The sequence below is a fragment of the Rasamsonia byssochlamydoides genome (assembly GCF_041956645.1).
Source record: "Rasamsonia byssochlamydoides strain NRRL 3658 unplaced genomic scaffold VTN77scaffold_129, whole genome shotgun sequence".
Taxonomy (NCBI): Eukaryota; Fungi; Ascomycota; class Eurotiomycetes; order Eurotiales; family Trichocomaceae; genus Rasamsonia; species Rasamsonia byssochlamydoides.
In genome coordinates this window covers 1-26,667 of record NW_027192511.1, presented here as the reverse complement: position 1 = coordinate 26,667, position 26,667 = coordinate 1, and the positions used below count along the sequence as shown (strand labels likewise).

Sequence of the window (26,667 nt, the reverse complement as noted above, 5' to 3'; positions counted from 1 at the left end):
CTCAGCGTGCTCTTTCCGCGTTTCAAGAACGCCCCATCGCCCATGTTCCCTAGAATCTCCCCGTGATCGCGATTCCAGACGACTTTTCTGCAGAGTATGCTGTATCGCAGCCAGTTCTTACATTCCATCCCTTCAACTGACGTGTAGATTACTTCGACCCTCACGAATAGCATGGACACTTCGACATTCGCACCCTCATTCCTATCGCAGAGCAGTACAATGCTTTTCTCGTTACATGCTACAGCGACCACCCGTTGATCAGGATGCTGACAGAGGAAGTCGACAAACCCGTATTTGGCATCATGGAAGCCAGTCTCTTTGCGGCCCGGACGCTAGGCAACCGGTTCTGACTGATTGCCACGTTGAACAGGTCCAAAGTGATGCATGAAGATGCCATTCGACACTACGGCTTCGACGGTTTCTGCGTCGGAGTGGGCAGCTGTGGGCTCGTGATACTGGAGCTGGAGAGCAAGGAAGAGAAGGAGGTGCTGGACAGGATGTGCGCTGTCACCAAGGATCTGGTAGCGAAGGGTGCTGATACGTTGACTCTGGGCCGTGCTGGTATGACGATGCTGAAACCGGCTGTTGAGGAAGCAGTGGGCAAAGACGTACAGGTCATCGATGGTGTTGTGGCAGGCGTACATCATCTTGTTTCTATGGTGAGGATGGGCGGCAAGACCGCAACGGCTGGGATATATGCCAGTTCCGCGAAAGACAGGAGGGCCAGGGGCAGGATTATTACTGAAGCGGCACTCTGTCAGATATATACAAGTAAGTATTGTCTCAAGTAGTAAACATTCCATCTGGAAAGCAAATATAAGACATGTGGGCCGTCTGAGAAGCCATGAAAGTCGGCGTAGCAAAGGTGAACTTGTCAGGACAGCCTATCACGTCAAGTACGTATAAATTAACAGTCTAAGCAACACGTGGAAGGACAAGATCGGCAAGTCAAATCGTTCGATCTCATGTTCCTCACTCTTCATTCACATTCCATGATATGGTAAGAGAGTATCATCAGTTCGGAACCGGAAACAGACTTGCTAGAGGAAGATCCCAGTTACAGTCACTATGTCCAATCCAGTGAAAGGTGAAATTATTTGATCATGCAGAAAGAAATGCCGATAACATGATTAATAAAGGTTTTACCAACAAACTTTCGTTTCGATCCAGGAATCCAGCAGTGGTGACATCCGATCTAGCCGAAATCTACTTCGCAAAGCAAGTTTTTCTGCGGTTATTATCATCAATGCCCACTAGCTCACTTAAGAGGATCCGTACGGGGCTAGATTGTTAAACACTTGGTTCAAGGTGATGTCATGGACTGTTCTCTATAAGTACATCCGAGCGACCAAGCAGAAAATTGTCTATCCCATCGCAACTTTCGCTCACTACGTTCGAAACCTATCATTTTGATTACCATAATCATGACGACGTAAAATAGATCCTATCAGTCCCCCAATTTTGTATTTTTGCTATTACAATGCTAACCTTCTTTCTCCAACAGGCTCGAGCAATCGGTGATCGACCTTACCAAGAGGACCGATCGCATCAAGGAAGAAGAGATAGCAACCATCTTCGAACAGCTTGAGCCCATACAGCGGGAGTTCCTTCTCGGAGAATGGACTGGCGGGGGCTTTGACACGGGTCACTCCGCGCATGAAACGCTGACGCAGATGAAATGGGCCGGGAAGTCATTCCGGAGTTTGGATGACGTTGATCCCATGATAGTCTACGATGAGGAGGGGAAGAGGCGTTGGAACGAGACATATGGACATGCGCGGGTATGAGCAATGCTGATGGATGACAACATAGGCTTGACTTTGTCTGCATTATGCTAACTGCAAGAATGGATGCCAGGTCAGGGAGGTTCGGTTTCGCGGCGTAGTATCCGCAGCCATGATTTACGACAGTTTTCCGATTATCGATTCGTTTCGCGCTGTGAAGGATGATATGGTGGTTGGTGCGATGGATAGCAAGATGCACTCGGGGGAGGGGGTATATTATTTCTACTTGAAGCGTATCAAACAGTAGAAATTTCATGGATATACCTTTTTGGTAAAAACCTAAGACTTCCTCTGATATTGTCAGCCTTGGATGCACTGTTTCCGGCCACATGAGCACTCGAATTTGCAGCAGGAGGTCATCAACATGCTGGAGTCAATTCCCGGCCTTTTCTGTTAGCAATCTAGCAATTCCTTTATGGAGCCAGCATACCTTAAAATCGTACAGTAGCTTATAGCTCCCAATCTAATACTGTCGGTTACTGTTGTCGACGCTACTGCGTCGTTTTTAACGACGGTCCAATCAATGCAATCACAAAACAATGTCCACGCATGAGACTTATTCATCATCCACAAATAAAATTTATAAGCCTTACGTCAGTAGCTATCTCGTTCTAATTTAAGCTGCCTATGTGTTAGTAATTAAACATGCAGAACCGGAAGTCTTAGTCATAATGCGCCCGCTCTTGCTTACAAGTAGTCTAATCTCCACTGTAGCTCACATAATGCGCAAGTACTTGCTTACACCAACGCCCTTGTAAGCTGTCTGTAAGCAAGCATGCATCTGCCCGAAACAAATGACAGTTGTGGAAATCCATCAAATATGGAAGGTTCAAGCTCGGCTTATGAAGCATATTACTCCCTGGTCTTCTCCCGTAGTTCCTTCCATTTTTTCCCATGTACGAGGTTGATAGCCAGTCAATATGAGCATCTCCGGGCTTTGACATACATCGGCAGAGTCTTTTCCTGTTTCATACGAATATATCTGTATTGAACTCTTAGTTTTAATCATCTTACCACCAGCATCCGCACAATTTCAAGTCCATTGCTCGCGAACAATGGCTCTGCTATTCTCACTGCTGTCCCTAGCCACCCTCCTGCCAACAGCGCATAGCAAATCATGTGAGAACATCACCGTTCCGGTCGACATCTCTGCTCGCAATGGCGTCTTCAATGTGGAACAACCGCAGAGCAACACGGACGTGACGCAATTTGCGCTGAACACAACCAGTATCAAATGGAACTTCACCGAGGAGGCGTTGACTGGATATCAGACTGTGACAGGGACGTACAATATCAGCGTCAAGTTCTGCCAGCCTGACAACTTTGACTTCAAAAATGGTGTGATCCAGGTGCTGACGCATGGAATCGGATTTGATAAGACGTGTGTCTTCCTTTTTATCATGTTTCGCTGGGTATTTGGCTGATAGTATCAGGTATTGGGACCTACCCTTCAACAACTTCAACTACAGCTATATCGACGTCGCGCTGGATGCAGGCTTCTGCACGCTGAGCTTGGACCGCCTGGGCATTGGCAATTCGTCCATCGCAGACCCGATCTCCATCATCCAAGCGCCAGCGGAAGTGTCTGCCCTTTTTGAACTCAATAGCATGCTCCGAGCTGGTACCCTCCCTGGTGTACCGCATACTTTTGGCACGATTGTCAACGTCGGCCACTCCTTTGGCTCTGTCCAGACTTATCAGCTTGCCGCTTACCATCCTACTGCGACAGACGGGATTGTGCTGACTGGGTGGTCGGCAAATGCTTCCTATTGGGACCAAATTATTGCTTCCTGGAATCTGCAGATAGCGCGCTTGAACTCGCCATTGCGCTTCGGCAGTATCACCTACGAGGCTGTGCAGGAGGTGCTTTCACTAGGCGGATTGTGGGATCTTGTTGCCGGCGTGGATTTGAGCTCTGCCGGCCCTCCAGCTGATTTGCCTAATGGATACTTGACTTGGGGGAATACCGAGGCGAATGAATATGCGTTCCTCTATCCAGGGTTCTATGATCCGGCCATTCTGCCGTACTCCGAAGCGACGAAGCAGCCTGTCACGTATGGAGAACTGCTCACGATTCTCGGCAGTCCTTCCTCAGTGCCAGACTTTACAGGTCCCGTTCTTGTCGTCACAGGTGGTGAGTTGTCTATACTGGAGGCTCCTTCAAAGATCTTCGAATATTTTCTTTCCCTTGCTGACTTATTGCTGCTAGGCGAGGACAAAATCTTCTGTGGCGGATCTTGCCTGACCACCGGTGATCCCGATATTGCCTCTATTCCTGCCGCTGCAGCGCCCTCATTCCCCAAGGCAAGCACCTTCCAAGCGTATATACAGCCGAATACTGGCCACGGCATCAACCTGCATTATAACTCCACGGCGGCGTATAAGTTCATCCAGAATTTCTTGATTGAGCATGGACTGGGCAGCTCATAGAAGCATGCAGTTGTTTTCCTGGTGTAAATAGTGCCGAGAAACTTGTGAGCGTGGGGCGCAAGAGACGAGTCGACTGTATGACGATCATAAAATAAATATTTTTAACGGGTAAATGTCTTTCACTAGCCATTTACCAATTCATTAATATAAACCCCTTCTCCTTCCCCTCCGACTTGGCCACAATTGGAAAGAATTTCAGACCATCTATTGCCATTGCAATAACATCAATCCTAGACTCTATAATGCTGACAAACAAGAATGGGGAGAAAATAAACTAGACAATCTCAATCCTCATATTGTCCTCGTCATACAAGATGGGAGTGATTCTTTTCACTCTCGCCCCGATCGGAATATCACTCGAAACCCCGGCCGCATCATGTGGAGCCATCTGAGAAGACCGGTGTGTTACGTCCTCGTGTGAATGTGCAGATGAAGAAGAAAGGCTGCTCGCGGATTCCTCCTCCATCTCCATCACTCCCCGCGCCACCTCCGCTGCAACAGAAGCGTCCCAAATCTCTGCCTGACGGGGAGACATCGATTCCAGGAGATGAATCGCCCGTCGACGGATGACGGCATGGAAGAGAGCTGGGATAATACCCATCGAAAAGGAAAATGATGGCGTCGGACGCGCCACAGTAATAGACTCATTAATCGCCGTCTCGCCCACGTCAACGAGGGCGCGGAAGTCGTCCGTGAAGCGGTCCCAATTGGATTCCGCCCTCGAGATATCTCTGATACTGCGCGCGGCAAGCCCCAAGGTTATCAATCATTGCCTCCACATCACGATCGATCCAGCAACAAACACGGCATTTGACAGATCCGCTGCACCATGCATGGAAACAAATTTGGCCCCCCAAAATTTCCCCATCCAAATGCATGGTTGCCCGATGATACTAGTCCCATCGTCAAAAAGCTACAATGCTACCTGTGCGATATTACTTTCCTCCAAGGATAATGTCTACCGCCTGGGCGGCGATCGCAAACACCGCCACCTGGTAATGCGCCGCCAAGGGAATGGGGATCTAGAGTCGTCAGTAAGAGTCACCTAAATACATTTTAAAATGCATTGAACAACTTACAACACTGGTATTGACAACCCGCAAATTGTCAACCCCTTTCACCTGCAAAGACCCGTTGACCACCTTCCCCATGCTCGCCGTCCCCGCGGGATGGTACACGGTCGATCCTCCGATCTTGATGCGGGCGTCAATGGCTTCGTCCTGCGCGTCTGAGGCGAGAGACTCGTGGCCCTCGGGGACGATTTCGCTCTCGACCAGTTCTTTCCCCTCCGGAGTCTCCAGCACCAGGCGCGACAGAGTCCTCCAACCCTCGCGCATCACATACCGGTCTGTTTCTGTAGTATAGTAATTGGGGTCGATGACGGGTGGTGCGTCAGGATCAGTCGATCCGAGTGTCACCGACCCTCGAGAGGTCGGCAGGCAGCCCATGTAGTAATTCATGATAGCACTTCCGTCAATCGGGATGTTCAAACCAATGGCCTCTCCGCCGAATGCAGCGTAGATCATCGTCAGCTCCAGATGGCTCCGCGGACCCTGGACCAGAGGATGGCTGTCGTCCACGGGCTTGCCCTCGTCTTTCTCCAAAGCCGCCTTCAAGCCGGCACTCGGGACGGTCGTCGTGACGATCCAGTCTCCCGGTCCGCCTTTTTGATATGCCGGGTCATTGAAGAGGGGAGAGCCCACAGCGAGTCCCTTTTCAGGATGGCGGAGTTTCCAGTAGCGGAAGACCATGAGGTGATCGTGGAGATTCTTGCCCAGGTCCGGGAGGTTGATCCTTTGCGGGATATTGAATCGTAACAGCTGTTCGGCGTCTCCGATGCCCGAGAGCAACAGCACCTGCGGCGTACGGTAGGATCCGGCAGAGAGAATCACCTCTCCTCCCCGGACGTAGAACTTTCTGCCGTCGGCCAGCTCGACGCCGATGGCTCCTTTGTTGTCATCGTCCAGCAGGATGCGCGCAACAAGGGTTTCCGTCAGGACCTGGACGCCGTCCAGCGGGTAGACCACGCTCGTGAGCTGGCGCAGACCGTCGCATCGGTTGTCGACCAGCTCTGCAATGCCCTGGGGGTGGCCGTTGTTGGCATCACTGATATTCTTCAGGCCGAGACGGGACCACATGGCATTGACGGTCTCGCGCAGAGGGTACTTGCAACCACTACTTGAGACGGTTGAGGTGTAGATGGGACCATCAAAGCCGTGTTGTGTAGGGTTGCCGTTGGGATCGAAGTGATGCTCAGTGCGTCGGAAGTAGGGCAAGAGGCCGTTATAACTCCAGCGCTCGTCCGATACCTGTCGCGCCCATTCGTCGTAGTCGAGCTTATCGCCCCGAATCCATCCCCCTGAGCTCGTCAACAACAATTACCTAAATCAAAAGCGGCAGAAAGGAGAGTCTACCTGAATTGATGGCAACACCTCCTGACAGAGCCTTCACAGCGCAGTTGTAGCGAGGCTTCCCATCGAGATGCCGTTGGGGCACCGTCAGATAGTTCCAATCGATGTCCGACCCGTGTAGAAATCTGGCTTCGAGCGGTTTGTAGATGTGAGGATGGTTCGTGACATCGGGACCAGCCTCGATGAGAACGATGGACAGCGACGGGTTTCGTTCGTGGAGTCGCGAGGCTACGACACAACCTGCGGTGCCGCCGCCGATGATGATAAAGTCTGCTTTAGTGGAGTCTGCCATGCTGGATGCGCGCCGAGTATGTTGTTGAGGCTGTTGTGTCCAGATAGAGGTTTGTCAAGATTGCGGGGTTTTGATATAGTTTTGCAACATGACAATGATTTCCTCCAGCAAGGAGCGTACAGTACAAAGAATGGAACGTGAACAATGATGATGATGTCTCTCTATCAGCATTAATAATAATTATTATATTATTATATTCTAAGGGCCATGTGACGAGGGAAACTCGATAACAACAATCACCAATCCATGGCAACAAACCAACAGTTATGCAGATCGTTAGATTGGGATAACTGACGTAACCGCCTGCAACTCACACATGCTTCATGCAGCTGCAGGTGGAACATCACATTTCACATTTTTAGGAACCCTAGTATCGGCATACAGAGTACTATACAGCAGATCCTGTGTCCCTCAGGTCTGGCCAGGCTGCATGAATATTGCATTGCTATTATTATTGTGTCAAGTTCCAACATTACGCAGCTCCTGTCTGTCTATCACGAACTAGACTGCGCTGATCACTATTAGTTTCCCCAGCGGAGCCAAAGGCCACTATCACTACTAACGCAGGGCTCGGCGTTACATCGTCCCGAAGATTCTATGCATTGCATACGCATAGAGAACAAACAAGATTATGAATCTTCTCTTCTACTGGAGCCAAGAAACGCTTTTATTGAACTTGCATCTATCTCCTCTGCGCCGACTTACTAGGAGTACGCCGGCGCTGGTATAGAGAGACTGCGACAGACTCCGGAATAAAAGGCAAAACGGCTCCCAACGATAACGATAGACATCAGAGTATAGAGCGCGGACTACAAGACGCTCAACATTGAACCAGGCCAAAATGGAAGTGTCCACTGTTGATCACGGCGTACGGGGTAGATTCCATGCGACGCTTTGGCCTCGATGCCACTGACCTGAAGCTTTTCACCGGATAACTTAGGATAATATAGGGTTGAGGTCAAGATGGGGGTAATCGACGCCATATCCGGGGCGGCTTTTATTTTCGTCTCTGGGTGGCCATCATCACCGTTGTCATCCCGGAATCGACAGGGCGAGGGATAAAGCAAGTCATACAGCTCCGAAGATGATATCGCATCATGGGGAAAGCACTGGAGTTCCCATATTACTATCTGACCAGCTCGCTACTCGCGGCATTCAGCGTCCTGCTGGGAGCTGGGCTGGTCTATCTCGTCGCTCTCATAATATACCAACTACTTCTATCCGCTGGCCAAGTTCCCGGGCCCGAAACTCGCGGCGGCCACGAAATGGTACGAGTTCTACTTTGATATCCTCAAGTGGCCGGGAGGACAGTTTATTTGGGAGATCAACCGGATGCATGATGTGTACGGTAGGTACATACATACCAGAAATGAGAAGATAAAGTTGATGCCCTTCTAACTGTGACAAGGACCCATTGTGAGAATCAACCCCGACGAACTGCACGTCAAAGACCCGGAGTGGTACGACGTCCCCAACGGCGGTGGGAATATCATTCGCGACAAATTTCCTCAATCAGCAGCTCTTGTGGGAACGCCGTTGGGAGTATTTGGCACCATCAAGCATGATGTCCATCGCATTCGAAAGGCGCCGCCGGCTGCATATTTCTCGCGTCGCTCGGTGCGAGAAGCGCAGCCACTGATGCGGGCTGAAGTCGAGAAACTCTGCCAGCGTCTGAGGCAGAAGCAGGGAACCGGCGAACCAGTGGACGTCCGTCCGGCGCTTCTCGCCTTTGCGACTGATATTCCGTGCCAATTTGGTAGGTCGTTGAATTTAAATGGTGCTGGGTAGCGAGAGCTCATCTTCGAATCTGCAGGATTTGGCGGATCGATGCGCTTGTCAGAATCGCCCACCAAGGCCGTGCAATGGATGGACACGATGAATGCCGTCGCTGTGGTCACGCCCTTTTTCAAACAGTACCCCAATGTCCTGCCATGGCTCTTCAAGCTCAGTCGTAGCGTGGTCAAGATGGTGTGGCCTACCGTTTTGCCCATGCTGAATCTACACAGGGTAAGATTGACGAGGATCGTGCATGAACAGCGTGCTGACAATAGAAGGAAATGCGGAGAGCAGCCGGTGCTGCCATCAAGGAAGCCTCCGCTGAAAGTGACGCGAAGCCGAACAACATCCCTTCACGCAATCCTCAACAGCAACTTGCCGCAGGAGGAGAAATCCCTTGACCGTTTGGCGGCCCAGGATGCGTTCCTGGCAATTACTGCCGAGGGAGATCCTCCCGCTCGGACTATGGCGATAGGGACATATTATTTGCTGACCAACAAGGCTATCCTGAAGCAACTCCACGCAGAGCTGGACCATGACATGCCGGACCCCTGGCAGCTCCCAGATCTGCACGAGCTGGAAAGCCTGCCATATTTGGTATATAATTTTCCATCCAAGTTTGTTTACAATGGGTATTTGCTAACATATACTACAGAAAGCAGTAATCAAGGAAACCATGCGAGTCACAGGGTTAGTCACATCGAGACTACCCCTGATCTCGCCGCATAAGGTTAGAATTATGTCAAAAATGAGCTGAAGGTGAGTCAGTCAGCTGTTGGATCACTTATTGTCTCTGCAAAGATAGATATGAGGACTGCTCATGCTGATATCGAGCTTCACTTTCTTAGGTCACCATTTCCGGACAAATCCTATAATGCCATCTTCCTTGGCTGCACCAAAACCAGCATCTGCATCGCCCTGACGCGCATCTTCGAGGTCATCGAGTATTTTCGCTTCCTGGCCGGCGGTGCCCTCGCTCTCCCGATCGGCTGGGCCCTTCAGACGATTCTGATTGCCTTCCTCATCTGCACGCCTCTCTCGTACAACTGGGATCAGTCCGGCGAGGGCCATTGTGGAGATCTGAAGGCCGCATATCTCTCGGTTGGGATCGTCGACGTGATCACCGACTGTTTCATCTTCTTTCTACCCATCCCCATCATCCACCGAGTTAACATGTCCCTCCGAGATAAACTGGCATCAACGAGCATCTTCACCCTCGGCTTGTTCACCATTGCTGCCGGCGCCTCCCGAATGGCGTCTGTGATCCAGGTCTCCTTCAGCCCGGACGACATATCTGGGGCGATTGAGATCTGGGCTGTTCTGGAACCTTGTATCGCCATTGTCGTTGCTTGCGGTCTCACCCTGCGACCCCTGCTGGCAGAATGGGGGCTCAGTATCGGCAACCTTTCACGCCGCGGGCCTTTCAGGTACTTGGTTGGCGATTCCGGAAATTCCGGCAGCGACAATAAACACAATAAATTCAAATCGCCGAAGTCGTCGAAATCATCGCGACCTCCCAGAAAAGATCCGGATTCCCTGGGGACGTTTTATCGGCTGGATGATGACGGAGGAGAGGTGGCATTGCATGACCTGGGACAGGACCACACCAAGGGTTTAGGTATTCAGGCTACTCTCAACCCTGATGTTGACGGTTTCCGGGTACATGAAAGCGACACTACTCAAAACCAACGAGGGTCGAATCATGGTCTGCGACCATGGGATCCTGATCTTAGCCCATCGGTGTCGACTGCCGTCACTACGCATGGTGAACAGATTGTATGATACTTTTTGATATATGGCAAGGATGACAAGATAACGTGAATGATGATTATTTTTTTATCTTAGTCAGCTATGGAGGTATTGGATCAACCGATATTTGCTAAATCAAGACTCGAAGGAGCGAGTGAAAAAGTTAAGGGGAATATATCCTTAAGTTAATACAACACCGTTCTTTGATCCCTGCTTGTGATGAGAATATATCTCCTTCATCTCAGTTTGATACAAACCTACTTTCGTATATCCTGTAACGAAAACCCACACTGATCACCCCATCTCCCCCGCTCCTGACCAGTCCTGAGCGTCCTCAGCCCAGTACCTTAGGTCACGTCGTGTCAGAGAGGTTTTCGCTTTGCCTGGACTTTGACCAGCTTTCCTGAAGGGACTCAGTTCGCGGGAGGAAAGATCTTGAGCTGGACAACGGTGACGCCTGCAGATGCCCGTGTTGGCGCACCAGGACAGTGACGATGGAATTCCTGCTCTCTTATTCCAGATAATTGGCTGAAAGAATGGTATTGATGTTTGGATTCGATACCCATGCCAAGGTATTACGGAGTACACTGCCGGACTATATATATAGCCAACCCTTAAGTCCTGCTTCCTTGCTCTCTTCTCTGACCTTTCTTAGGTCTAAAATTGTAAGTATCTAAACCCCTTGTCTCCTATATTTCATTAGTCTATCTGAATTGTGGCTGTACTTCAGGTCTACTCTGTGTCGCTAATATTTGATATTAAAATTTGACTGATATATTCTATTTGCTTGTGAGTCGGAACTTAAGGTCTTATATACCTATGTCTGTATTTTGATTCATGACTCATCTCCTCTCCTGGCTGTGTCTATGTATCTATATTTAAATTAATAAACGTAGTAATTTGATAGCTCCAATTACTTAAAGTGGAAGCGTCCGCAGATTACGGCTAGGTCTCTTCTTTCTAATCTGCCGCCTTAGGTAGCCACTACATTCTTCATTCTATTCCATCAGCAAGCGAACCACGTCAGTCATTGCTAGCTGCACATTATCCCTATATTAAACCTATGTCATGGTTTATTACTGTGCCTATTTTACTGTTGTGCGACATACCTCCTACTACCACTGAGGTATTTTGACGAAGGAATTCCTATGAGCAATCGGAGTGAGCTAAAATCGCTGATCCGTGGATTTCCGTTTCCGCATGGCGTAATCAAATTGGGCGTTATATCAGGGAATTCGCATGTTTCGGGGGAAATTTCGGATGAAAATTCCTATTTTTTTCCTGGTTGTCGTGGAATTTACTAGATTTCAGAACAGGTGACAGACAATCCGGGGTCTGGGGAAAGGTCTTCGTCGATCAGGAGTTAGTCACTCACTTCTACGTAGTTAGGGCAAACGGATTTGCATCTTTACTGGCAGATACAAGTACTAGAAGAACTTAACCAATCGACTATCTTCCTGGACTCTGTAAAGAGCGGGGTAGACTAATGGTAACCGTTGATCTTCCCGTTTAGTTCAACGTCTCTAGTCGGTCTGAACAACACCGAGGAAGGATATATTCATGCCGAGAATTGACCCGTTGTTTTCTTTCTATAAATTTGATGCTTGATTTCATGGTTGGAATACCGGATCAAAGATGAAGTTGACACCTGCTCCGATTTTCAATAATGAAAATGACGTATTCTCTGTTGGCGTTACAATTGCTTTTCTTCGCTCCCTCAAGGGCTCAGGATCCCTCAGAGGATCTTACAAAATACGTGAACCCATTGATCGGTAGCGAAGGACCCGTGCCAAACAGCATTGTGGGATCTGGAGATGTCTTCCCAGGAGCGGCCTTGCCCTTTGGTGTCGTCAAATTAGGACCGGACACCACAGAATTCAACCCAATTGCTGATGCCTTTGCGGGCTATACTCCGGATGGAAATGGTTCGTTTCTGCTTTGCCTCGTTCAAGTCACGGTAACTAATATACGTCTTCATAGTGACTGCTTTCACATTTTTCCATGAGTGTGGAATTGGCGGCGCCCCGAAATATGGTGTCGTGCCTCAAATGCCATTGACCACATTAGAAGGCGTTAACGTTCTCGACAACCTGACGTATATGCAGCCCCGCATTGGGAAGGACTTTGCATCTGTTGGGTACTATCGCTCGTACCTGCAGAATGGCGTTGAGGTTGAGCTGTCAGCTTCACGCCACTCTGGAATCATTCAGTACACCTTTCCTTCTTCTGGAGTCAAGTTCGTGCTTGTCGACTTGTCACATCACTTGCCCTCCAACTCAGAGGCCGAGCCGCTGAAGAGTCAAACCTACAGCAACGGCCAGATGCTTGTTGGTGAGAATGGAGGACAGTACAGTGGCTGGGGTGTCTGGAAAGGGGGATGGAATGGAGGTGAGTTATATTATGTTTGGCTTCTCCTTTCCTTGATTTCTCACACGTACCAGGACCCGACTATAAAATATATTTCTGCGCCGAGTTCAATCCAGCACCCCAGAGCTTCCAGCTCTTCACAGGCCCCTATACAGACCCTGCAAGCCCAAGTCCTTCGACCCCTGTATACTTCTTCAATGGCACTGCCGCGCAAGGAGGCCCGGAGGGCGACGATATGAGCAACAGAGTTGGCGCCCTCTTCTCATTCAGCCCGTCGTCCGATATTGTGAAGTCTCGAGTTGGTGTCTCTTTCATTTCAATCGAGAAGGCATGCAGTTTCGTCCAGGATGAGATCAAATCTTGGGACCTCAATGATACGGTAGCGGCCGCAGTCAATGAATGGAACCAAGACGTACTCAGCAAGATCAAGGTTTCTGGATCCTCCAATACAACGCGCCTTACTATGCTATACTCCGCTCTTTATCGCGCTCACTTGCTGCCTTCGGATCATACTGGCGAAAATCCAAAGTGGAACTCCTCCGAGCCATACTACGATGACTACTACACGCTGTGGGATACCTTCCGCTGTCTAAACAGCTTCTATCTTCTTGTCCAAAAGTCTCGTGCTGTCGCAATGATAAGATCTCTGATCGATATCTGGCGCCACGAAGGCTATATGCCGGACGCAAGAAGTGGAAACTACAACGGCAAGACTCAGGGTGGAAGTAACGCCGATAACGTTCTCGCAGATGCCTATGTGAAAGGTGTTACAGACGGAATTAACTGGGAGGACGGTTATGCTGCGATGAAAAAGGACGCCGAGGTCACTCCGAAAAATTATCACGATCCAGAGGACCCTACCATCGGCAATAAGGAAGGTCGCGGCGCGCTGCCTGACTGGCTCGAATATGGATATATTACTCCCAACTATTCGTCATCGGTCAGCAGAACGGTCGAGTACGCCCTGAACGATTTTTCACTAAGCCAAGTTGCCAAAACGCTTGCACCAGAAGACTACGAAAAGTATTTGAATCGGTCTAGGTGAGTCTCCCACATTTTCTTCAAATGCCTGTTTCTTGTCGAGGCTGTCAAACAGCAACTGAGACGTTTTCTGTTTGCAACAGGAATTGGAAGAACCTGTGGAATCCATCAATCTCCGAATTCAACTTTACTGGTTTCATGGCTCCGAGGAACGCGGATGGATCTTGGGTCGCTGGCTTCACTGCTCAGAATGATTCTTACACAACCGAAGGCTTACCCTGGGGTGAGATCGCGCAGCCATGGTATTCTTGAACGTCACTACTAACCTATCGCTACAGAATATAGCTGGACGATCCCGTTCGATATGCAGAGCCTCATCGAGTACATCGGTGGTCCTGAAGTTACCGAATCACGCTTAGATACCATGTTCATTCCGGGCCTGAGGACAGCTGATGTCGGTGGAAATAATGGTGCTGGAACGACGTTGTATAACCCAGGTGAGTAGCACTGCATAGATTGAGTATCTGGATGCTAACAGGAAGGTGGAAAGGAAATGAGCCAAGCTTCTTTACTCCGTTTATATACAACTATCTTCCAGGTCGGCAGTGGAAATCAGTGCTGCGCGGCAGGCAGACTATCAATACCTACTACACCGATTCCCTCTCCGGATTACCTGGCAACAGTGATGCAGGAGCCATTGACAGCTGGATGTTCTGGCAGATGATGGGTTTATATCCGGTCGTGACGCAACCCATATACCTAATTCTCAGCCCTTGGTTCAGTGACATAACCGTTAGCGTTGGGGATGGCAATTCGACATTGCATATAACCGCCGAGGGCCTCTCTGACGACAGTTATTACGTGCAAAGTTTGAAGGTGAACGGACAACCTTGGAACAAAAGCTGGCTGGAGCATGACAATATCAAAAACGGCGGCACACTCGAGTTTACGCTTGGCCCAAATCCCACGAGCTGGGATACAGGTGATGTCCCGCCGAGTCCGGGGCACTAGGACTTGTCGAGGTTCGCTTCCTCAGTTGCATCTCGAATGATATGAGTAAAGCCTGGTAATCTGATCCAGCGTTTGATCACTCTCTCAACACTGGACGTTGGATGGCAGTTAAGAAATAATCAATGAGTTTATTCTCTATATCACGTATATAATGCTAGCAAAGTTTAGGGGATAGCCTTTGGTTTCTTTTAAAATAATTTAGCGAGAATTCCAGATGATGTCTTGAGGTAATGAGGAATACCTCGATTGTATTGTACGTGTTGGGGTTGGGTGATGTTTATTATGATCGCTGTGGAGATATATACATGCGCAAAGACACAGTTGGGATATCTTCAAAAAACACCCGCACAGAGAAAAAGAAATCTAAAATTCAGGCTAATCAGATCGATAGATGCCTGCATTCAGATAATATCATTATTTACGCCTCATAATTGACTTTGTGAGTTCAATTTCGACAGTTCTGCTGCCAGGATGCTTGCCATCTTCTTTTTAAGGGGGAACAGACTAGCCGACGAGCTAAGCGTCTTCCCCGCAAGCTCACCTTCATGCAACGCACAATCTGGAAGAGCGTCTTATTCGAAGCGGAAGAGCATGGCCTTCCTGAACATTAAAGAACCACAGTGAACCCAATTCCCCGGATTATCATGTCCTCCCAATCACTGAAATGTCGGGCCGCCCTCGTCGTGCGTGTAACCAGTGTAACCAGCACAAGGTCAGGCCCCCCTGGGCGAAACCCGCCGCAAGGGATGCCAGCGGCAGAGGCTAATGTAATGTATCAATCACTAGGTCCGCTGTTCTGGCCACCGTCCAGCTTGTCAAAGGTGTCAGCTCCGTAAGGTCGTATGCGAATACGTCACGAAACCTGGATCTGCGACCTTTTCCCGATCGGACATTGAAAGAAACGCCTCTGCCCCGACCTCGTCACCACTGCGCAGCTTAGTGCCCAACGCCGCGGCAGAGTCCTCACTGGACATTCCCTCCTCTCTGCTGTCTGGTCTGGTCAACACCTACTTCTCTCACCTGTACAATGCCTCTCTCTTACTGCACAAACCGACGCTGCTCCAGGAACTCGCCAAGCAGAAGTTTAAGCCGCAGGTGGTCCTCAGCGTCTGCGCGTCTGCCTCCAAGTATGTAGCCCACCTCACGTGATCCAATGTCCTCGTGTCCTGATGATATTGGATCAGGTTCTTCAAAGATGTTCAGGGTAAAGTGGGCTTCGATAGTAAGCTATACGGCCATGCTTGGGCAGACCGAGCCAGCAAGCTGGTCTTTCAGGAGATTGAAGAACCCAATGAAGATAATCTCATCACCCTGGTCAATCTATCCCTCTATTGGTATAGTCAAGGTGAATGGCGGAAATCCACCGTTATGAAAGGTCTGTCAAATGAAGGATTAAAGTGCTCGAAAATACGGAGTATGTCCTGACGATTCGGCAGGCAACGCCACTACGATTTCTCACATTCTTGGACTTCATGGAGAGTATAAAAAGGCAACAAACGACTTCGAATCAGAGAGGCGTCGACGATTGTATTGGGCGTGCTATCTACACTCGAAATTTGCATCTGATGATCTTTTCACGAATCCTGCGGCGTCTGAGGCCGAAAACAATCTTTTCCTACCGTCCCGAGATGAGGACTACGAAAGGAAACGGTGTTCAGAGCCTGTCACTGTTAGAAGTGGTCGAAGTAATGGCAGCATCTACGGTGAGCTGGTTAAAGGGATGCGTCTGTGGTATGGACGGTGCATTTTTAATTCCGTTGACAAAGAGCTTTCAGGCTGACTGTGTTTCCAGGTGCAAGGTGCGAACCACAATCGCCAAGTCTGACCTGGACATGGCATCCTATGTTGCCACGTTATACGGCCTGGACGACGAGATAGCTTCCTGGAGGCGGAATCTGCCGGAATTCATGGTGCTCGGTGCCTCCATGATGAACTGGCAACCGCATGATGCTCTTCCCAGGCTGCTGCTGATCAACATCATCTACCATCAATGTTTATGCGCGCTGCATTCGTCGATTGTTCCACTTTTCTGTTGCGGAAATCCTTCCCACGATTGGGAAACCACGCGCACGTCGTCCGCCCGAGTTGCGTATGAACATGCAAATGCGATGTCTGAATTGATTGGCGCAGCGCTCAATATGTGTTGGGACGTATCAAGAATCCCCTCCTTCGTCGGGTTTGCGGCATATTGCGCCAGTGCGATCCAGATCCCGTTCACCTGGTGCTCGGATCCTGAAGTAGCAAGGGAAGCTCACCAAAACGTCACTGTAAATGTCAATGTGATCCGCGAGCTTGGTAAATATTGGAAGCTTGTTGCTCTTCTGGTATGCCCTATCAATCTCTCCGATGTCGCGTTAGCGGAGAAAACAGCGACAGGCTCACAAAAAGCTATAGGAAACAAACCTTCGTACACTCTGGAGTGTTCACGCGAGTAATCCGCCAAAGATCAATGGCGAGTCGAAGTTCGTAGACGTGGTGAGAACAGAGGCTCCGGCGCTACGGAGCTCTCGAGCTCGGGAATCTGTGCTGGGACACAACACAATCATCAGAGCGGAGGATGGAAGTATTGCCAAAGATGATAGCGATTTAACAGACCTTAAACTGGGCCAAAAGGACATTAATACGGAGGAGACTGACATGGGTAGGAACACTTCATATATCAACGCCCCTACTTTGAATTCCATCAGCTGACCAACTCGACAGGCAACACCGAGTTTTCCTCCTCTTACCAACAAGGAAACGATGGGGGAGTGTACGATTATCAACCAAGTACCGTACAGCATTTTGCTTTTCTCCCGTCTGTTGACGGTTTTAACCAGGCGTATTTTGACAACCTAGTAATGCAAATTGACCCAAGCCTCATGGAAGGGAACGTTGAGCTATTTGATAGTTGGTTGACAAATTACGCTCCGGTCCCTGGCATGCAGTGAACAAGCAGCGAGAGATATACCTATTAGCCGACGTGTTAATATAATATCCCAAATATCCATCCATTATGTGATCTGAAGTCCTGAGAAGTAATCACCATCCAAACCTTTTAAAAATCTCTGATATCCAAATAATTCTCCCTCTGCATTTACCTGGTGTTGCTATCCACTTGGCAGAATCTTTCCCCTGCAGCTTCCGAAGCCAACTCGGCATGACCCATCCGTTTTCTGTGCCACCCCCTTAAACACGACCTCGTCGCCATCGCAGAGGAATGACCTGAATAGGCTTGAATTTCCGGATATGCTTTGTCGTTCTACTTCCACCGTGCCATTGTACGTCGCTTCGAGGAAGCAGCCTAACTGCTCGTGACTTGGACCAGATAGGGTTCCTGTGGCCACTAAGTCACCGGTTCGTAAAGGACATCCTCCTCGAGTATGATGTGCAAGCATTTGCGTGAACGAGAAAATGACGTTTTTTGCGTTCGCTCGAAAGAAGTGGTATCTCTCAGAATTTACTAGTGACTGGAATTAGCAACAATCGATCGATGTTATCATCTCCTCATTTCTCATTCCATGACGCGACGTACCATAAAGAAACACATCAATATCAATATCGAAAACCGTCGGAATTCTCTCTTCACGAAGATACGGCAGTAGGCTTTCTTTCTTCTGAACGAGAGGGGGTTTAGAAACGACTTCCTGACTGTTAACCATGGGATATGATACTTGCCGGATGAAGGGAGTCGACCCGGAATGGAGGCAAGGCGTCCAAAGTTACAATCCACGGGGAAATCGTTGTACAGAAATTCTTTCCGGCGAAGGGACCTAGTGGATTAGATTCCCAGGCCTGGATACCCCTCGCGGACCAGTCGTTCATTAGCACAAAACCAAAAATTGGTCCTCTGAATTATCGGCGTCGATTGAATCTCCCATTTTATTCCCTCGACTGATGAAAGCGGCCAATTCAACTTCAAAATCTAGTTTCGTCGTGGGACCAAACACTGTCTCGCCTTGCCGTTGCATCTGCCCGTGTGGTCGGTGGGAGTTGGTGCCGGAGACAACTACTGAAGATGCACGACCATGGTATGCCAATGGACAATCGAAATAGCTGGCGGGGACGCCTTTGTGTCCGAAGAGCTTGGAGCACTATGCCAAAATCACACAGATACCTCTGTCAGTTTCAGAGAATCCTATTTGCAACCTGAGTCAGACTCATGAGCAGGGGACGAAAGAAAAATATACGGACGTTCTGAGCATGGTGTAGACCAACGAAGAAGTCTGTATAATCGCCTAATTCCATTGGGAGATGCATCTGGACTTCATCCAGGGGAATCACCACTATGTTTCGCCGGTCTATATGATCGCGCAGGAGCCCTGGCCTGGGTGTATCTTCTCGCAGAAGCTCTTGCAGATATTTGCGCAATGCTCGATGTGCCTCCCTTCCTAAATTTGCGAATTTATTGAGAGTCGATTCGCGTAGAGTACTAGCATCGAACCCGAGACAGTCGAAGATACCATCTTCAGCCAGCGTTCTCAAGTCCAGGACGTGGTCTCCGACCGCAGTACCGATACGATTCGAGAGTGTCGATGTGCTGAATGTCCCATAGGGCAGATTATGAAGACTTAAGTCGCTGTCAGGATGGACGGGAAGCCAGGAGTTCATCTTCTTCGATGACTTTCTTCAGTCAGGTCTGAAGGGAAGGGAAGAAAAGACGAAAATTTAGCTTCACTTTTAGATATGCAGTAAGTCCACTGCAAGAAGGCAGTGGATAATGCACTCCAAACGTCATCATCGCTGAGTATTTAGCCTCTATAATTGCAATGTCAAGATAATTCTGACACGTAAAGAGGATCTCTGCTTACGGCCGTATCAGTCTATCAGAGTTTGCTTAACAAGTCATGCCTCATAACCGGGACGCCCCAAAATACGGCGATCCCTGTGATAGACCCGCATTAGTTTCGGGAAATTCGAGTGACATCGGGAAATCCGGAAAAAGACCAATAATTTGTCTCCAAAACAGCCCCTAAGTACGATTAAAAGTATCATAGTGCCAAGAAATAAAATACTCTACATATGATATCGGTATCTTAAAAGGGTAGTTGCTGATTAGGTTACTGGGAGCCGAATCCAGTCAGCTGGGACGTGTTTAATCATTCGGCTCTGCCTCAGTCCCAGGATTATCTGGTGGGGACGTCGGGCCTGAAACTCTCGTTATCTTGTGCCGAGTATTAGGATAAGGAATCCTCGCGTGAAAGTCTCATTGGCAAGTCCTTGGGGACGTCTAAACGTTATTTCATTTGTAACTTTGCATTCTTTTAGTAGTGTGAAGGATGAACTGGATGTTAATGTCTGTACAACTTCGCTATGAACGAAACACGATACCTTTCTCCCTGATCAGAAGAAGCAGAATCAGGTATCATTACGAGATAACTGTTCAAGCGGTGAGTATCCTCTTTCAAGCTCGAGGACTATTATTTCTACATATGTCCAGTCTAGTTAAGAACTTTCACTAAAAGTGGAGTATAAACGGCTCTAAAATAACGGTTCACGAAGTAAAGAGGGACTCCAAGAGCACAAAGACCCAGAAAAATGCCACCGAGGGTGATATGTGTGTTTTGAAACCCTTCATGTGCGATCCACGATGTAAACGAGTAGCTGTCAGGCAGTATCAGCATGCATCGTTCGAGCTCATATTGGACATTTAGGATGTATCCTCACGTAATTCCAAATGACGCCGCATTTCTGCCTCCGCAAACTAACACAATAGCAGGTCCCGACAGGCGAGGTACTAATTCACCCAGCCATACTCCCGTAATGGTAGATATCGCGATGAAAGCATATTCATACAAGGCGAACGAGGCATGGACTGCAACCCAGGAGTAGCGTTCTGGATGTCCTCCCACGACGCCGTATGATACTAACGCAATAAATCCGACGATGGCAGGCGGGATAAAGCTTGGAAGCAAGAATTCGGGTTCACGAAGCCCACCGTTCCGCCTGGTGAGGAACGAGGCTAACACATCTACAGATTTTCCTGTGGCGAACATAGATACGAGCGCTCCGACAGTGGCCCCCACGAATATGGTTCCCACAGCAGCGAAACTGAATGACCACGGCGGAGCCACAAGAAGTTGTGAATAGGTTATGCTGTAAGCAACAAGGCCACCGAAGACGAAAGCGTTAACGAGCAGGCTCCACAAAATTCCCGGAGTGATGATACAGACCGCCATTTCAGCGTAGGCGTTAAGGAACTGTTCGAACGACTTCTTTGAAACTTTGCCGAAGACAGAGAGCTGTTTCCAGTAGGAAACATTCAAATCAGACTGGTCAACTCCTTCTTCCTGACAGAAACCGGCTTGGACGGCGGAGTCGAGGTCGTCGAAAACTCTCAATTGACCATACGCATCTGTCACCACCACCTTGCCGTCATATACGCCCGGTGGTCTCTCAAACAGAGTCTCCGGTAGACAGATGAAGGCGACAAGGAGAGAGATGGCTGCAAAGGCAAGCCAAAAGTAATAATTCATGCGCCAATTATTGTTTGCATGTTCCACGACGAATGGAACTGCCGTAAGAAGGAGGTCAGAAAATATTGCAGTTACTGACCAGTAGAGGCCTAGGCAACAGGTTAGTAAATCCTACAACGGTCGATGTCACAGTTGTATAGAATGAAACCGACGGCCTTACCCATCCAAAGGCCCCGTTCATGAATGAATGTCACATCAAGGACGATGATGGGCAGCTGCAATCATTAGCCGGTAATCTCACTGACTTGTCGAATGTGGGTCATCTTACAAGACAGTCAGAAATTCCAGCACTCAGACCCTGAAGACAACGAGCGCCTAGGTGAGATGCAAAGCTTTCCGACTTGGCCGCCCAGATCAACGAAGCTACCATGAGCATACTATTGAGAAGAAAAATCGGACGGCGACCAAGGGCAATTGACAACGGCACGAACAAAAAGTTGCCAACACCCATACACAGAGAGGGATAATTGGCGAGATAGGAAATATTGGCGGGGTTAAAGGTCTGGCAATAATACAATTAGCATTGGACAGCCCGTTGGGGGGAATCCGACAACGCGGTTCTTACTCCCCGAGTCTGTTGCATATAGTCCGGAATCATCTGCGGAAAGAATAGCGATGCCGATTGGACAACCCCAAAGGCGCAAGCCCCGTATAAACACAGAGAGATAAAAATGGGATATCGCCGCCAGTTGGGGAAATTGAGCGGGTCATTTGGATCATTGGATGGCACGGGAATCCTTCGCGTCTGGCCACGCGTGTCGATCAGTTGAACAGTCCCTTGCACGGTTCGGACATTTTCAACATGCTTTGCAGTCATATTCGACTGGACAGCAGTCTCCTCAACATTCATATTGAGGCAGGGGTGAGAGTGTCTGAAAGCTGATTGGATGTAGCTTCGCAGTAAAACAGACAGATCTCTCCTACTTTCACACCAAGTGGAACCCGAGAACCCGAGAACCAGAGAACGGGTTGAAGCGGGGACGCGTAGCTCGATAAATAGTAGTCTATGTCATGCGATGGATACCATAAACCTGGGGACGTAGGTAAGCATTTGGCGTACGATCTCACGTAGCAGTCGAGAGCGAGTAAGGGGGTGAATTTGCCGACATCAAGATCGGGAAATAATTTGTTACGGTAATGGAGCGGTAAAATTGACACTTTGCGGCAGAAAAGGAAAAGCCTTTGCGAATCAAATACCCGTTCAGGAAATTTGTATTGCATTTCCCGAGCGTAGCAACCAATCCGCGCATTTGCCGACCTAAACAAAAACGTATTTTGTTATGTGCATTACAACTCCTACAACTCTGCAGATATACAGAAGATGTCGGATTTAATCTCAACCGTAAAAGATCCTAGAGCTAAAATGCATATGTCATGGCACTCTTTTTAGCTGTGGAAGATTTCTGAGTTGTGACACTTAAGTGGATTGGGTTTGCGCAGAGCAACCCTACTCAAATTATGGTATCACAAAGGCTGATTGTCTTTGCTTAGATATTACAATGTCTGCAAGAGAGGGTTATCTCCTGGTAAGTGTGGTTTTCCCTTGATGTTGAAAGTATTGTCATCATGTGCTCATGAATACTATAGGCCTCGGCAGCAATTGTCGCTAGTGTCGGTATAGTGGTCAAGTTACTCGACACATACATTTTCCCTCGAAACAAGGAGGAGGATGTTTTGCTTCCCCCCATGTGGCACGCAATTCCAGACGCATCCGTGGAATTGATCATGAAGAATTTCCTCCGTTATTGTGAGGATGTTGTCTTAGATCATGAACAAGGGCTGGCCATCGTCAGCTGTGATCCCGGACGGCCAAAATGGAATACAGTAATGGTCAGTTTGCTCGATATCATGTGCTCGGTATTAGAAGATTGAGAGAGTGTTGCCGCAGAATACCATGTACGATCCGAATCCCAAGGGCGGGATTTTTGTGTACGACTACGTTCATAAGAACGCTCTCCGTCAGATCAGACTCTTGGGCTTCCCATCTCAGTCTGACTTCCATCCGTTGGGAATAAATATTTATCGCGAAAAGGGAGGGTCGACAAGGCTGTTCGTGGTCAATCATCAACGAAACGGGAGCACAGTCGACATTTTTGACATCGACTACGTGACATCGACTGCGACGTTTATAACATCTATTGCAGATAATGATAGGCATATCCTTTCGCCAAACGCTGTTAGTCCTGTGTCTTACACTTCTTTTTTCGTCACCAACGACCACCGATTTATCCCACGGAAACACGCATTTTTAAACATGCAGGAGACAACTCGCGCGCTACCTCTTGGTTGGGTAACCTTCGTCGACTTTTCATGCTCCCCGACAAGGTTCCATACGGCCATCAGCGGAATACCTTTCCCAAACGGAATTGTGGTCACTCCTACAGGAAAGGAGGTCATAGTTGCGTCGAGCTCTACCAGTCATCTTCTCATATATGATCGAGACCCAATCAGCAATTGCATCACCTATCGGGAGAAGATTCCATTACAATACAGGCCGGACAATTTGACGTTTGACCATAGTCTCAAGCCATCTGACCCTACTGCATTCGACAAGGACGGGAGGTTCTTGCGAGGCCTTGTTTCAGCGGGTCATCCATGTATTCGTCTTCTCCATGCCATGTCTCGTGATCCATCGAAGCATGCCGCTCCATCATGGGTTGTTGAGATTCGACGTACGCCTGGCAAGGCTGAAGCGCCATGTAAAGCCACAACTGCAGAATATAGAGGAGACTACTACGTGGAAACCCTCTACCAAAGTGAGTTTGTTACCTTTTCTATCCACTGTGAAAAAGGAATACAAAAGATGTTAACTACTTCTAGGCGATGGTAGCCACTTTCCAAGCAGCACGACTGGAGCGATGGATAATCAAAGAGGCGAATTAGTGGTGAGCGGTCTTTACGCAGAGGGACTGTTGCAACTATCTTGGTCAAAGAATCAGATGACAATTTAGAATCCTCTCATCCCTCAACCTGAGGTTCATGCGTTGTGATCTTGCTATCATGGTGAAATAATATATAGTTCGCGTGTATACCTGATCTAACGAAGTTTGTGTACATTACTGTCAACCATCCTTCGACGGGACTTGTTGCACTTTTCTATAGGTAACTTGCGTAGTCTTCAATTCGCAAATCATCCATTTAGACGGATTTCCTGCCATAGCCTGCTAGAGCTGTACTGCCGCACTCAGCATACAGGACGCATGGTTTCAGGGAAGGAACTTTTCTCGCTTAAAGCGCGTCAAGTGCCGGGTTTCGTCCATCCACCTATTGTTCAAGGTTTTATACCTAATCTAGACATCTGGTACAACGATGATCTATGTCCGCTTTTGCTATCCATGAGAGTTCCTGTGTTCTGCCCTCTTTATTTCGAAGGACGTGAGCCGGCCTCCAGCGAACGCCGATCTGTCGTCATCTCACCTCGCCATGTTCTGGATTTCTAGAAACCCGTCCAGATCTGGGAAACGTTTCTCGCTGACAAGCACGTCCGTGAGCGTCATTTCCACAATCTTGCGGATCTGTTTGTCACTCGACACCTTGACCTCGGACAACCTGGTTGGTAGACTGAGCGTCTTGACAAAGCGCCAAACGGCATCAGAGGCTTCCGGCTCCTGCCACTGGAGAACCTCATTGAAGATGGCCAGAATCTTGCCTTGGGTGGCGTGGGTCTGGTCTTTGGTCAATCGCAGCACGGGAGGAAGGAGAATTCAATTCTGTAAATAACGTAAGTTCAACAGGCCAGGATGTGATGAATGGGTCCCATCCACCAGAGAAAGCTTACCACACTGTTATGCCTTTAAGTCGAAGCCACCCTGTTGCAACATAAACGAGCACATTATTAGCGCAGAACCTCTGTCTGCTGTTTGGTCCTTTCTCGTCATGCGAAGAAGAAATATTCGACTTACCATTTTGAATGCCTGCAATAATACCCCGGAAAGGAGAAGTCAGTCAACATTGCTAAGAATCGGCAACGAACACATTTTGTCTGTCTCCCCGTGCAAGGCAGTACGGATTCAATCCAAGCATACCAGTTGATGTCCAATTGCATGACCGGGCCCAAAGATAACTCGCCGTGTCATCCTCGGAAGGAGGGCCTCTCGAGATCCAAACTGGCAGTCAGAGATGCCTTTCAGCAGTTCGTCCCTGTTCACCTTCTCACTCCGACAGGTCTTTCAGCAAGCACAGGCGCCCTTGTTCTAGATGGATGGCTGCCTCATTGTGACATTTTGCTCAATGGCCCGCATCCCTGATGCGAGCAACATATCGTGCTGGCAACATGCGGAACCCTAGCCCTAGAGAATCATATATTCTAAACCATATATATAAATATTATATAATGGGGCCTACATGGCAAGGACTTTTGTGTACCCATCCATTTTGTATGGTGCCGGCAGGTCGCCCGCATCTGCCTCCTACCATGTTATGGACATCGCGTGCTGCACCATGGACATTGCATGCTGCACTAGGACATTATGCACACCTGCTATCCTGCCATCCCCTATCTGGCCTGGCTCCCAGGGATTATACATGTGGCCATGCTGTGGCCAGCATGGTGTAGGGATATTATGTAGTAATATGCAGAATCCTTATCTCATTGGCTATTATGGTTGGCTATAGCTGATTTCCACCTACTAATACTAAGACTATATATGGTAGGGATAGCAGAGAAAAGAATCAGTTTCCCCCTTTATAGTAATTGTTTTAGCTCTAGGATCTATCTTTCTTTCTCCCTATTACAGAAAGAAGAAGAGGATATTAGGCCTCTTACTATATATAGGTTAGATAGAGTTATCAGAGTTAGATTAGTTAGTTAGTTTAAAGGGTCATATAATTCTAGATCTAGATCTAGAATTAGGGATTAATTATATTACTCTATGCTACTTACTATACTAGCTTATAAAGAGTAGACATAAGATAATAAGATAACTCCTTCCCCTTTAGTTACGTGAAGGGCCAAAGCCTTGCTGTCTAGAAACTAGGAGCTCATAAAAAGGATTCGCTGGGGAAGGAAGAAATGAAGGAAGAGAGAGAAAGTCACGCGAGCTGTATCAACAGGAGTCATGTGATGAACAACAAATGGACCAATCAGAAAACGAGAGCGAAGCTGAGTCAGCAATATGGGCTTAGCCCGCAACAATCGGGATATATATATATATGGAGGATGAGTTTCTATGATAAATGGAAAGTAAAGACTCCAGTCTATTCTAAAGACCATAAAAGCTGAAGGTTGATTTATTGGTTGTGACAATTTTCAAAGAGCTTGGATTTCAGACACATACACTAACAGCATCCAGGAACTCATTAACTCCATGATATGCAGCAGACATATGTTCCTACATGCCCCCAGCAGACATATTTTGATGCAACTGATAAATTCCAACAGACTTCTATTTTTAGAAATGTTCATGATAAAG

At 48.4% G+C, this 26,667-nt stretch overlaps 9 protein-coding genes across 9 annotated transcripts; 5 read left to right on the top strand and 4 right to left on the bottom strand.

Annotated features, from left to right (window-relative positions):
- Positions 1-380: 380 nt before the first annotated feature.
- Positions 381-4,214, top strand: VTN77DRAFT_1431 (uncharacterized protein; the record flags this gene model as incomplete). Its single annotated transcript, XM_069417162.1, has 9 exons — positions 381-771; positions 852-896; positions 940-1,000; positions 1,064-1,087; positions 1,505-1,781; positions 1,858-1,960; positions 2,871-3,165; positions 3,218-3,918; positions 3,994-4,214. The coding sequence occupies 9 exons, from the start codon at positions 381-383 to the stop codon at positions 4,212-4,214; spliced, it is 2,118 nt and encodes a 705-aa protein (XP_069272895.1).
- A 274-nt stretch (positions 4,215-4,488) lies between these two features.
- Positions 4,489-6,917, bottom strand: VTN77DRAFT_1430 (uncharacterized protein; the record flags this gene model as incomplete). The annotated part of the gene is made up of 4 exons (XM_069417161.1): positions 4,489-4,951; positions 5,154-5,236; positions 5,294-6,573; positions 6,629-6,917. 4 exons carry the CDS (start codon positions 6,915-6,917, stop codon positions 4,489-4,491), a joined length of 2,115 nt encoding a protein of 704 aa, XP_069272894.1.
- A 1,097-nt stretch (positions 6,918-8,014) lies between these two features.
- Positions 8,015-10,475, top strand: VTN77DRAFT_1429 (uncharacterized protein; the record flags this gene model as incomplete). The annotated part of the gene is made up of 6 exons (XM_069417159.1): positions 8,015-8,098; positions 8,151-8,265; positions 8,326-8,673; positions 8,731-9,290; positions 9,349-9,383; positions 9,542-10,475. The coding sequence occupies 6 exons, from the start codon at positions 8,015-8,017 to the stop codon at positions 10,473-10,475; spliced, it is 2,076 nt and encodes a 691-aa protein (XP_069272893.1).
- Positions 10,476-12,114: 1,639 nt separating this feature from the next.
- On the top strand, positions 12,115-14,801 carry VTN77DRAFT_1428 (uncharacterized protein; the record flags this gene model as incomplete). The annotated part of the gene is made up of 6 exons (XM_069417158.1): positions 12,115-12,367; positions 12,423-12,830; positions 12,884-13,850; positions 13,934-14,092; positions 14,136-14,287; positions 14,341-14,801. The coding sequence occupies 6 exons, from the start codon at positions 12,115-12,117 to the stop codon at positions 14,799-14,801; spliced, it is 2,400 nt and encodes a 799-aa protein (XP_069272892.1).
- A 664-nt stretch (positions 14,802-15,465) lies between these two features.
- On the top strand, positions 15,466-17,731 carry VTN77DRAFT_1427 (uncharacterized protein; the record flags this gene model as incomplete). The annotated part of the gene is made up of 7 exons (XM_069417157.1): positions 15,466-15,513; positions 15,588-15,928; positions 15,986-16,176; positions 16,238-16,532; positions 16,594-17,125; positions 17,196-17,442; positions 17,505-17,731. 7 exons carry the CDS (start codon positions 15,466-15,468, stop codon positions 17,729-17,731), a joined length of 1,881 nt encoding a protein of 626 aa, XP_069272891.1.
- Positions 17,732-18,604: 873 nt separating this feature from the next.
- On the bottom strand, positions 18,605-19,391 carry VTN77DRAFT_1426 (uncharacterized protein; the record flags this gene model as incomplete). Its single annotated transcript, XM_069417156.1, has 2 exons — positions 18,605-18,874; positions 18,975-19,391. 2 exons carry the CDS (start codon positions 19,389-19,391, stop codon positions 18,605-18,607), a joined length of 687 nt encoding a protein of 228 aa, XP_069272890.1.
- An 830-nt stretch (positions 19,392-20,221) lies between these two features.
- VTN77DRAFT_1425 (uncharacterized protein) lies at positions 20,222-22,073 on the bottom strand (the record flags this gene model as incomplete). Its single annotated transcript, XM_069417155.1, has 5 exons — positions 20,222-20,384; positions 20,490-21,345; positions 21,417-21,471; positions 21,525-21,758; positions 21,822-22,073. 5 exons carry the CDS (start codon positions 22,071-22,073, stop codon positions 20,222-20,224), a joined length of 1,560 nt encoding a protein of 519 aa, XP_069272889.1.
- Positions 22,074-22,755: 682 nt separating this feature from the next.
- On the top strand, positions 22,756-24,246 carry VTN77DRAFT_1424 (uncharacterized protein; the record flags this gene model as incomplete). Its single annotated transcript, XM_069417154.1, has 6 exons — positions 22,756-22,782; positions 22,844-22,871; positions 22,962-23,086; positions 23,145-24,012; positions 24,077-24,141; positions 24,208-24,246. 6 exons carry the CDS (start codon positions 22,756-22,758, stop codon positions 24,244-24,246), a joined length of 1,152 nt encoding a protein of 383 aa, XP_069272888.1.
- Positions 24,247-24,669: 423 nt separating this feature from the next.
- Positions 24,670-25,332, bottom strand: VTN77DRAFT_1423 (uncharacterized protein; the record flags this gene model as incomplete). The annotated part of the gene is made up of 2 exons (XM_069417153.1): positions 24,670-24,921; positions 25,282-25,332. 2 exons carry the CDS (start codon positions 25,330-25,332, stop codon positions 24,670-24,672), a joined length of 303 nt encoding a protein of 100 aa, XP_069272887.1.
- Positions 25,333-26,667: the final 1,335 nt, after the last annotated feature.